This window comes from Babjeviella inositovora, assembly GCF_001661335.1.
Source record: "Babjeviella inositovora NRRL Y-12698 unplaced genomic scaffold BABINscaffold_1, whole genome shotgun sequence".
NCBI classification, from domain to species: Eukaryota; Fungi; Ascomycota; class Pichiomycetes; order Serinales; genus Babjeviella; species Babjeviella inositovora.
In genome coordinates this window covers 47,672-59,148 of record NW_017566838.1, presented here as the reverse complement: position 1 = coordinate 59,148, position 11,477 = coordinate 47,672, and the positions used below count along the sequence as shown (strand labels likewise).

Sequence of the window (11,477 nt, the reverse complement as noted above, 5' to 3'; positions counted from 1 at the left end):
GAATCTATCGCGGAGGAGGTTGGTGACCAGGTGATCATGTTCACAACCTACAACGATTTGTGGAAGGACGCTGGCCCTTACGGAGTTGAAAAGTACTGGGGTATTTTCAATTAGCAGTATATAACCCACCAATAGAACTACCCAACAAATACCATTCATTCTTGATTCAATGTAGTAACACTGAAAATGTATTGTCATATTCGGTTTCCAACGCAATAAAATGCGACTTAGGTAACAAGTGAGTTCCAGCTAAAGAGAAGGAAACAAGCTATCGGCTCATCACTTTCAAAGGAACCACAGCTTATCTTTGTGGTGCGCTAAGTGCAACACCTTGCTAAACCACCAGTCTTGCAGTTTGCAAGTGGCGGACTAAGGCCAAACGCGCCTTTGTTGTTGTCGCATACGATTTTAAATACCCTGTGCATGCATATTTCTGCGCTGCGCGAAAAATAAATTGCAGACGTGTCAGGAAATTGTCGAACGCGCTTTGCTATACGGCTAATATCCATCCGTGCCTCCCATCGCGAGAGTATTGTACATGTGGCTCGAACGCTCGCCAACATTTTCTACTCTGTACATATTACACACCAATTTCTTCCTTTTATTTGGATCTTATCTTATATAGAATATAATTATAAACAACACAATGTCTTTTGCTAACAAGGAGTACCCGAAGACTATCTGTCTTTTCGATGTCGATGGCACCTTAACCCCGGCCAGATTGGAAATTGACCCAAAGATGAGGGAATTGTTGGCTAAGTTGAGAGAAAAGGTTGTTATTGGTTTCGTTGGTGGTTCTGACTTGCCTAAGCAGGTTGAGCAGTTGGGTGCCACCGTCTTGGCCGACTTTGACTACTGTTTCTCCGAAAACGGGTTGACCGCTTACAAGTTGGGCAAGGAATTGTCTTCTCAGTCCTTCATCGGCTGGCTCGGCCAGGAAAAGTACAACAAGTTGATTGTCTGGATCTTGAAGTACCTCGCCAACTTGGACTTGCCAGTCAGAAGAGGTACCTTTGTTGAGTTCAGAAACGGTATGATCAACATTTCCCCTGTCGGCAGAAACGCCTCCACCCAAGAAAGAGACGACTATGAGAAGTTTGACAAGGAACACAACATCAGATCAACTATGGTTGCCGAGTTGAAGAAGGCTTTCCCAGACTACGGCTTGACCTACTCCATTGGTGGCCAAATCTCCTTTGACGTCTTCCCAACTGGTTGGGACAAGACCTACTGTTTGCAGCACATTGCCGACCAACACTTTGAAAAGATCCACTTCTTCGGTGACAAGTCTTACAAGGGCGGTAACGACTACGAAATCTACGAGGATGAAAGAACTATCGGCCACGCTGTCAACTCCCCAGAAGACACCGCCAGAATCTTGAAGGAGCTTTTCAACTTGTAGGCGTATCTTTCGCTTTCTTAAATCTTTCTACGTTGCTTGAAAATAAATTTTGATACAATACGTATAGCTCATGACCCCACGAAATGGCAGCGCATAGAGACATCAATTAAACCAGAAGGTCATTTCTATCCAGAATCTCAGGCTTCATCAGAGCCGCTCGTTACTCTTCACGTTCAAGATAAATCAGATTTTCGCCGCATGCCCCTTATACTGCTACAATCCATATATACACCGAGTGGTCGAAAAGACACTTCTGTTGCCCACTACCATGTTTCGAAGCCCAACTCAAGGCTACTGTCTTTAATAAAGCATGATTGATAATACAAACACAAAGAAACCTACATAACCGAGAAAAAAAAGCAAGAAATGAAAATGCGGAAGCTTCCAGTTATTTGACTATACAGATATAAACATGCAACTAGAGACTAGAGCACAATAGGTGGAAAGGATGTTGAAGAAAATGAAATTAGCGAATAATTTATTCCTCATCTTCGGCACCTTCGTCACCACCCTTACCCTGGTTCTTTCTCTTAACTCTACCGGCTCTACCACCACCGTATGGGGAGTTACCAGCAAAGTCAACGTGCTTCTGGGAGTCCAATCTAACCATGAAGGATGGGATGGAAACGATCTGCTTACCAACGGTGATGTGTCTCTGGGAGATCAAAACTCTAGCGTGGTGAATAGATCTGGCAAGACCCAACTTGAAGACCTGGGTCTGCAATCTTCTTTCCAAGAAATCTTCAATCTTCAAGGCCAAGACGTAATCCAACTTCATCTTGTCTTCGGTCAAGACACCGACTCTCACCAATCTTCTGATCAAAGCGTTACCTTCGAACAAACGCTTTGGGTCCTTTTCGTCTCTGGTCAACAAGTCTCTGGCGGCTCTTCTGATCTTGGACAATTGGAAACCAATTCTGTAGATTTCTCTCTTGTTCTTCAAACCGTATTCACCGGCCAACTTGAGTTCGGCATCCAAACGAGCGGACTCGTAAGGGCGCTTTGGGACGGAGTAAGTCTTAGAGTAAGTCTTTGGGGCTCCTGAAAAGATGTTAGAAATTGTCACTTGCATAGATACGACAAGAATAACCTACGAGCACTACACAGAAAGTCAAAGCAGGACACCAACAGTTGCAAGAATTTGATTGTATTCTTTTTCGCTCATAGAGCGCCACAGTATATATCATCTGCTCATTATACAATGAGGCTTGCTAAGTAGTGTGTGAGCACAGTTAGCCCGAACCGAACAGAGTTTAGACAAGAGGGAAGTCAAGCGAAATAACCTTACGGCTAAGTCATGGCTTCTCTTAGCCTAAACATCCGTTCAATTGGAAAATGAAGACGAGGAAATGAAATACAGGTTTGAACAGTATTTGCGACCAAAGTGTCGGGTGTTTGACGCAAATTTCCTAGTCAGGCGACATAGGGTACTGTAAAAACCAACTCAACATCCCGTAATCACATCGTGAAATGATAATACCTGGCAAATTCTTGATCTCGTTGGCTATTCCCTTTTCTTTTCTGTGAGGGCCCGAATCCTCAAGTGACAACAGTGTACGCTTTAAGCATATTGAAAATCACTTTTGAATTTAATAAGTTTCATTCTTATCGGTAGTGGGAAAGGTAAACATACTTGGCATTTTGAAAGATCTGGTTAACTGGGAGAAGAAAGGCGAGAAGTGAGACAGAAAGGAGTGGAAAATATTTAATATATAGGATGCGCGAGGAGGTAGAATTTTCCAATTTTCGCAGAATCCGTGTAAGATCCGGAAATGTCTGGGAAAATGCGCGAACAGAATGTGTTATTTGAGACCAGTAGTATTTTGCTCTCTTTTTCACCTATTTTGTGACTGCCTTTTCCAGGATGATGCATGTCATGTGATTGGTAAATGCACGTATAAATATGTAGTTAAGGAGTTGTATTTACTACACTAGCTGTTTAATCTGAGTAGCGCATGTGTGTCTCCAAATAACCGCGTAATATAAACTATAGAGGGTACGGTAACGATCAAAGGCTCTGTAAACTGCAAATCTGTCGTCGATTGGTCGGAGGTAAGGCTGTACGGCAGCCTTGAACACGCAGGCTATTGGTCTCATTAAGCTTGATTCAGAACTCTGGGGTCTACCCCCTGGTAGATAAACTTTAACAACTCATTGACACTCATCGCCAGCTTCTTCAACTCTTCCTCCTTTCTCTTGGCCTTCTCGTCCTCTTCCTTTGTCATATCCACATCGTTGTCGCTTGCGCCGTTGTTAATATCGCGCAATTCAGCCATCGTTTGGAACCCATGAAATTCGTAATTGTCCCGCTCCTCTGTCATCGACTGCACGCACCAGTCTACAAATTTGTCGTTCAAGGACGTGACGTTCCCACTGGCAGGATTCGATCGGATTTGTTCATCAACAAGCTGCATTGACTCATTCACCCAGTCGACAACCTCAGGAACGGTTTTCTTTCTTAGCAATGTAGTCACCAAGTTCTGTTCCTTTGTTGTGGGGAATTTTGGAAGTGGAAACGCGTCATGGGTGAGAAGCACCGACTGATGGGCCTCCAAGGACTGGACAATGGAAACCAACTGGTTATTAATCACGTTGTACTGGTTCTGCAACGACACAAAATGTGGCAAACGCGAGGGTTGGGTAGGGTCGGCGGGGTTGGGGTTGTTGCTGGGAGAGTTAAGAGAGTCAAGGAGTTTGGCCAAGGATTGTGTAAGCTGCGATAGTCTGGTTCTAAGAGACTCCAACGGTTCAACCGGAATCAGGGCAACGTCAACGTGGTTAGACGCCAAAGTGGTCGTGTCCTTTAGGTTGTTCATGGAGGAACCATTACTATTGTTGTGTCGGTTGTTTCCTAAGGCACGTTGGAGAATGGACGACATTGGAGAGCGTTCTTTAGATATTAAGTTGGGATATTATCAAAAAATAGGTTGATACTTTTTTGGACGAGCTATGTGGGAGATACTGGCTTTATTCAATTAAACCAAAGGTTTGTCTTAAGGAACCGAGTTCTATTACATGTCTGTTGTTATATCACTCCAGGCTGGGGACAGTGCTCATACCAGATACTCACACGACTTTCTATAGAGCTTATCACGTCTAGCTTTCCTTAGTTAGACGGCTGGGGGGAGGGGTGAAAATTCGGAGTGTTAGATCATTAAAGAATATCAATGAGAAAATTTTGGCTCTAAGATAGCCTAATATTAGTTCTCGAGAGTATTACGCTAGTGTAAGAACTTTGTATGCTTTTTTTGCGGCGCTGACATGCTCTGACCTCCTCATTTGATGGCGCCAACAGCATTTAAAGCCTGTAAGTAATGCAGCTCTCATACAGGCTTGAAGCCTGCCGGATAAATCTGCTCGAAGCAGATTTCTGACAGCGACCTGCAAATAGCTTTCGAAGACAGGCTTTATATGTGATACATCACAATTTGACAAAGGGACTACGAATTCATAAAGTTTCCACCTGGCCTTAGTTTACCAAAAATAAACAAGAAGGACCGCCACACTTAGACAACCTTTTCTTCCTATCACCCCCAACTCCTCGCTTACAAGTCTATCTTCATTGTTACGCCGCACGAACGTTTTTGTTTCTTTTTCGACAAGTTTTTCGGTGCACAGACCAGAAAAAAATTAGAGCGGCAATCTTGAATAGTCAGCCTCCGAGATATCTTGATAAGACTCCAATTTGACGGAACGATAAACGCTTGTTGACACTACCAGACGCCAGACGCCGATAGTTCGCTGTTTCCAGATAATAAAACACCTCCCGTGGTTCCGAGAAGCTACAGTTACAAGACAGTTGAATCCTCAGCACAATGGTCAAGCTTGGCAAACTCGAAAGTGAGGCGGAACAATCCTTCAAGTTTTTGGGATCCGATGAAAAGGTCAATCTCAAAAGCGTAGAATCACTCCAGGAAATTGATGTCAGCCCTGTCAAGATTACCAAGGACAACTTAAAGCAGACCAAACCATGGGTGCATTTCGTGGCCGGTGGCATCGGTGGGATGGCCGGTGCGATTTTTACCTGTCCTCTTGATGTTGTCAAAACCAGATTACAATCATCCGAGTACCGTGAGATGTACAAACACCAGTCTGTGAAGATTACTGCCAACAGCAAGGGAATCCGCAGCACCTTCATAACTAATAATCCGTTGACCCAGGCTGGGGTCCACGTCAGCGAGACGATGGGAATCATCGGTAACGTGTACAAAACTGAGGGGTTCCGTGCGTTATTCAAGGGTTTGGGTCCGAACTTAGTTGGGGTAATTCCTGCCAGATCCATTAACTTCTTCACCTATGGGGTAAGTAAGGATGTGTTGTCACAGTACCTCAATGGCGGAAAGGAGTCCACCTATATTCATTTATTGGCGGGTATCTCCGCTGGTATCGTCACATCCACTGCAACCAACCCTATCTGGTTGATCAAGACCAGATTGCAGTTGGACAAGGCGAAAAACAAGGCGTATAAGAACTCCTGGGACTGCTTCACCTCTATTTTGAAGTATGAGGGTGCGGGTGCCTTGTATCGTGGGTTGAGTGCGTCCTACTTGGGCTCCGTCGAGAGCACTATTCAGTGGGTGTTATACGAGCAGATGAAGTCATTGATTAACGAAAGATCCTTGAAAAACCACCAGGAGGGCAAGGTCAGAACCTCGTGGGACTCGGTGATGGAATGGTCCCAGAGATCTGGTGCGGCCGGTGCGGCCAAATTCTTTGCCTCCTTGATCACCTATCCCCACGAAGTTGTCAGAACAAGATTGAGACAGGCTCCGCCCACCAAGGACGGCAGACCAAAGTACACCGGCTTGATGCAGTGCTTCAAGTTGGTTATCAAGGAGGAGGGATTCATCAGTATGTATGGTGGGTTGACAGCCCATTTGTTGAGAACCGTGCCGAACTCTATCATCATGTTTGGTACATGGGAAATTGTGATCAAGTTGTTGTCAGACGACGATAGCGTTCCGTTGAGTTAAAAAAACTCACAATCCTTGTACATATTGAGAGTTCCGCTCTTTGAATACGCCTGTATATCCTTCCCATACCTTTGCACGTTTACGACCCATCGGCCTATCGCCCTGTCCATACACCTTTACATGCACGATATTGATGCATGTAGAAAAGTTCTTGTACATATTTTGACTCTCTGCATTATTCTATCAATTTCTTCCTGTAGTGAACTTGCAGTGCCGTGTATAATACCACGGGCTTGCTCCTTTCTGCTTATTTTGTATGCGCTTTCGCTATCGAACAATTTTGGGGGCTTTTTTTTTCATTGGCTAAATAACGTTGCATTGACATGTGTGAAGAATAAGAGCCGCCCTACTTCACAAAAGGACAAGCTCCATATTAGTGTCTGCTGTATGATTTTCACCAGACCGCCGAAAAGCTTTTATTCTACGACCAACGCCACGGCTGGTACGTCCCTTGCTTTCGTTGTCTCCAGCACCAAAGTGTGGTTAATTCATACCACTTACAACCGTATACAGACTCGGTGGATGCTCTACTAATATTAAGAGAACTTTAGCTTCATAACAGCGGTGCATTACCGAATTTTGTGTAACTACAGATGGAGGGTATACTTAGAGCTTTACCTCCGGCTATTTGTGCCGGAGCTACAGAGCACCAAAGCTTGAGATCGGATTCTTTTTGTGAGGGATAGATTTGTTGAAGCTCCCCGACTAACCGTCCAGAGAACTCGCCTATTTTCGCTCCAATAAGATCCTAGCTCGTACCTCGTACTATGTCTGGTGATAACCTGCAATAACCTTCCGAGTTGTTTGCGCCACTGGGACCACTTTACAGTGCTCCTGCATGGCGCGGCACATGTCTCGGGTGGCTAACACCGCCCCCGAACTTTATCCTCGGACCTACTGTTGGTAGGGCTAACAGAGTAAATCGCTCGTTCTGCACCGAAGCCCATTTCTTTTTCTCGTACCCGCTATACGATCGCACCCATCGGCTTATTATTTTTTCTTGTTGTTACCAAATATTTCAATATATATCGGACATAAATCTGGGTATTTCACACTTTGTATCACTTTGCTAGCAAGTCCCCACTTTGCATATTCCCTCTATCTGATTACCATGGATTTAGTACTCGAAGTGTTTGACTACGCTATTGGCGACAGCTTGTACACCAGGTTGTTCCCCACAGCGTTGCAATCCACCATCCCGCCAACCATCGCCCGCACCTTGAAGTTCGGCAATTACTCGGACTACGCACAGCTCTCGGTGAGCAACGGCGTGATGCTAGACACAAATGCTGCGTTGAAGGACGTTTATGGGGTGTTCCCAAATATTTTGCCGGAATCAGCACAGATGTACGCGTCGTTGCTTCCGAGACACAACATCATCCGCCAGTGCTTGTCTCTCTTTGTCATCATGACGGTCTTTGGCTGGTTGTTGTACTTTTCTGTAGCCTGGATCTCCTATATGACGATTTTTGATCGCACCATCTTCAACCATCCGCGCTATCTCAAGAATCAGATGCGCTTAGAAATCCACCAAGCTGCAACCTCCATCCCCGTGATGGTGCTCCTTACGGTTCCGTGGTTCCTTCTCGAGTTGCGTGGCTATTCCAAGTTGTACATGAACATTGACGAATCCACAGGTGGCTGGAAGGCTGTCCTCTTCCAGCTTCCGTGCTTCATCATGTTTACCGACTGCGGCATCTACTTCATCCACAGATGGTTACATTGGCCTCGTGTCTACAAGATGTTGCACAAGCCGCACCACAAGTGGATTGTGTGCACGCCGTTCGCGTCGCATGCATTCCATCCGGTCGATGGCTACGCACAATCTTTGCCGTACCACTGGTTCCCGTTTGTCTTCCCGTTGCACAAGGTGGCATACTTGTTTTTGTTCACATTTGTCAACTTCTGGACCGTTATGATCCACGATGGCGCCTACTTCTCCAACGATCCGTTTGTCAACGGGACCGCCTGCCACACCATCCACCACTTGTACTTCAACTACAACTACGGGCAGTTCACCACCTTATGGGACCGTTTGGGTAACTCGTACCGCCGTCCAGACGACAACTTGTTCGACCGCTCCACCAAGGATAGCAAGCAGGTCTGGAACGACCAGGTCAAGAAGATGGAGGAAATTAGAGGCGCCTTGGAGGGCAACGCCGACGACAGAACCTATGTCGGTGGTTCTGACAAGAAAAATATGTAATCGCGGAGGGCCATTTCATATCTATTCACACTAATAATATCAACCATACAAGTAGTCAGTGCTCTAGACCACCTTGAAGGTAATGCGAAGGGTATACCGCGGAAAGCAGGATCTCAAAAAATATCTGCCGCGGACTAGTAAACTCGGTACCATGGGGCTTCATCTGGCCCGATAAGAACAGGATGGTATTAGGACAGCTTTAATACTGACTAGCGGCTTGGTTAGGAGATTCGCCCATATAACCGGCTCGGACCTGGCTGGCCAAGACTTCTGGATCCCACCATCGAAGTTAATAAATATAGCATTTTTATGAGTACCTAAAAAGTGTACATAATCTGTGTATCGAGGTAAAACCCGGTGCATTTGCGCGCTTCGCACTGCCTCGGCTGACAGATAATATGGATATGCACGAGAACATTCCATCAAAGTTTATCGGAATGGGGATTCCTAGTGCATGTTGGCAAGCTCCGGGACCGCATAATAGTGTCATGTTTCCCGCAGTTACAGTCCATGAAACCTTCGTACAAAGGCCTCTGTCAGGCCCTGTTGCGTAGAAATATCTAGAACGCCCTGGAGTTCCGGGTATGCTAGAATTACTAAGCACCGACAATGGTTGCTTTTCCTTCAATTAGCACCAATAGACCTAATACCAGTACTGATTTATCGTGGATATACCAAGAATAGGCCAGTTTCACGGCCACACTTGCTATATGGCTAATAAAATAACTATTCAGCCACCACTCCTACCACAAGTATTGATCCGTGTCTACCGCGATGCAGGCGCGGACTATTAGTGGGGAAACACGTGCCATTCCCAGAGGATATGCCAGTCCACCATTGGTTTTGGAAATTGGCAGATATTTTAATTGGCTAGAATTAGGCGATTTAAATTTGTTGATAAGATATGTTTTAGAATATTCGATACCAGAAAGCCCGGAGCCCGCAGACCGGTGCCTGTCAAGCCTTAAACCTTAAACAACCCGGAGATGCATTCCCGTGTCCGCGCCACAACCCGGGCTTTGACCCTACACCCTACTGCTGATTAATCAAAAAAAACAAACCCTCTGAGTAATTAAAAAAGATGAGGGCTACCGTTATATTCATCTTAATTCTCTCCCGAAGATCGCCTCCAGTTTTGCCCTTTCCGGTGCAGCTCATCCCGGATATACACGTCCGTGCGTACATCCTGGCACTCCCGGAGTCGCGTCGGGACGTTCTCTCCCAGCAAATTCGCTACCAAAGCACAGGGAGGCATTCGCGCTTATATATATATAACGGAGGCCGCCCAATACACGGAGTCCTTCAATTACCTCTACACACACATTCACAATGTTGAGAGCCTCGTCCATCAGATCCACTTTACTCCGCCAGCCAGCCTTCTTCAGAGGCGTTGCCACCAAGGAACACGACATCGTCGTCATTGGTGGTGGCCCAGGTGGGTACGTTGCTGCCATCAAGGCCGCCCAGGAAGGGTACAATGTCGCCTGTATCGAAAAGAGAGGCGCTCTCGGGGGTACCTGTTTAAACGTCGGGTGCATTCCATCCAAGTCTTTGTTGAACAACACCCATTTGTACCACACCATCAAGCACGATACCGTCAAGAGAGGTATCGAGGTCGGTGAAGTCAACATCAACATTGCCAAGTTGCAGACCGCCAAGGATACCGTTGTTAAGCAGCTCACCAGCGGTATCGAGTCTTTGTTCAAGAAGAACGGTGTCACTTACTACAAGGGTACCGCCTCTTTCGTTGATGCCAACAACGTCTCCTTTGCCCCAACCGACGGCTCCGAGGAAACCATCCTTAAGGCCAAGGACATTATCATCGCCACCGGTTCCGAGCCAACTCCATTCCCAGGTATCCAGATCGATGAAGAGAGAATTGTCTCCTCCACTGGTGCGCTTGCCTTGAAGGAAATCCCAAAGAAGATGGCCATCATCGGTGGTGGTATCATCGGGTTAGAAATGGCGTCTGTCTGGTCCAGAATTGGCACTGAGGTAACCATCATCGAGTTCCAGAACGCCATCGGTGCCGGTATGGACGGTGAGGTCGCCAAGACCACGCAGAAGTTGTTGACCAAGCAGGGCTTGAAGTTCATGTTGGGGACCAAGGTCACCAAGGGTGTTAGAGAAGGCGAAACCGTCAAGATCGAGGTCGAGTCCGTCAAGGATGGCAAGAAGTCCGAGTTGGACGCCGACGTTTTGTTGGTTGCCATTGGCAGAAGACCATACACCGAAGGCTTGGGCGCCGAAAAGGTCGGTTTGGATATCGACAACAGAGGCAGATTGGTCATTGACTCCGAGTTCAGAACCAAGGTTCCACACATCAGAGTCATTGGTGACGTCACCTTCGGTGCGATGTTGGCCCACAAGGCTGAGGAGGAAGGTATTGCCGCCGTTGAGTACATCAAGAACGGTCACGGTCACATCAACTACGCCAACATCCCATCTGTCATGTACTCCCACCCAGAGGTTGCTTGGGTCGGTCAGACCGAAGAGCAGTTGAAGGAGGCTGGCATTAAGTACAAGACTGGTAAGTTCCCATTCATTGCCAACTCCAGAGCCAAGGCCAACCAGGACACCGACGGTTTCGTCAAGTTCATCGCTGAAGCCGAGACCAACAGGGTCTTGGGTGTCCACATCATCGGGCCAAACGCCGGTGAGATGATCGCCGAGGCTGGCTTGGCTCTCGAATACGGTGCCTCTACCGAGGACGTTGCCAGAACCTGTCACGCCCACCCAACCTTGGCCGAAGCCTTCAAGGAAGCCGCTTTGATGACCCACGGTAAGGCTATCAACTTCTAAACTATAGTTTTTAGGATCTAGAATCCCTGTTTATAAAATATACACCTATGTAACAGACCGTAGATGCGATGGGCGAAGATAATTTCTTTTCGGC

At 46.5% G+C, this 11,477-nt stretch overlaps 6 protein-coding genes across 6 annotated transcripts; 4 read left to right on the top strand and 2 right to left on the bottom strand.

Moving 5' to 3' along the window:
- Positions 1-646: 646 nt before the first annotated feature.
- Positions 647-1,402, top strand: PMM1 (phosphomannomutase; the record flags this gene model as incomplete). The annotated part of the gene is made up of 1 exon (XM_019130213.1): positions 647-1,402. The coding sequence occupies one exon, from the start codon at positions 647-649 to the stop codon at positions 1,400-1,402; it is 756 nt and encodes a 251-aa protein (XP_018987512.1).
- Positions 1,403-1,880: 478 nt separating this feature from the next.
- On the bottom strand, positions 1,881-3,042 carry RPS9B (40S ribosomal protein uS4; the record flags this gene model as incomplete). Its single annotated transcript, XM_019130212.1, has 2 exons — positions 1,881-2,443; positions 3,036-3,042. 2 exons carry the CDS (start codon positions 3,040-3,042, stop codon positions 1,881-1,883), a joined length of 570 nt encoding a protein of 189 aa, XP_018987511.1.
- A 456-nt stretch (positions 3,043-3,498) lies between these two features.
- MED8 (Med8p) lies at positions 3,499-4,281 on the bottom strand (the record flags this gene model as incomplete). Its single annotated transcript, XM_019132170.1, has 1 exon — positions 3,499-4,281. The coding sequence occupies one exon, from the start codon at positions 4,279-4,281 to the stop codon at positions 3,499-3,501; it is 783 nt and encodes a 260-aa protein (XP_018987510.1).
- A 936-nt stretch (positions 4,282-5,217) lies between these two features.
- RIM2 (Rim2p) lies at positions 5,218-6,375 on the top strand (the record flags this gene model as incomplete). The annotated part of the gene is made up of 1 exon (XM_019131522.1): positions 5,218-6,375. The coding sequence occupies one exon, from the start codon at positions 5,218-5,220 to the stop codon at positions 6,373-6,375; it is 1,158 nt and encodes a 385-aa protein (XP_018987509.1).
- Positions 6,376-7,486: 1,111 nt separating this feature from the next.
- Positions 7,487-8,581, top strand: ERG3 (C-5 sterol desaturase; the record flags this gene model as incomplete). The annotated part of the gene is made up of 1 exon (XM_019130679.1): positions 7,487-8,581. The coding sequence occupies one exon, from the start codon at positions 7,487-7,489 to the stop codon at positions 8,579-8,581; it is 1,095 nt and encodes a 364-aa protein (XP_018987508.1).
- Positions 8,582-9,910: 1,329 nt separating this feature from the next.
- LPD1 (dihydrolipoyl dehydrogenase) lies at positions 9,911-11,383 on the top strand (the record flags this gene model as incomplete). Its single annotated transcript, XM_019132169.1, has 1 exon — positions 9,911-11,383. One exon carries the CDS (start codon positions 9,911-9,913, stop codon positions 11,381-11,383), a length of 1,473 nt encoding a protein of 490 aa, XP_018987507.1.
- Between the last annotated feature and the right edge of the window lie 94 nt (positions 11,384-11,477).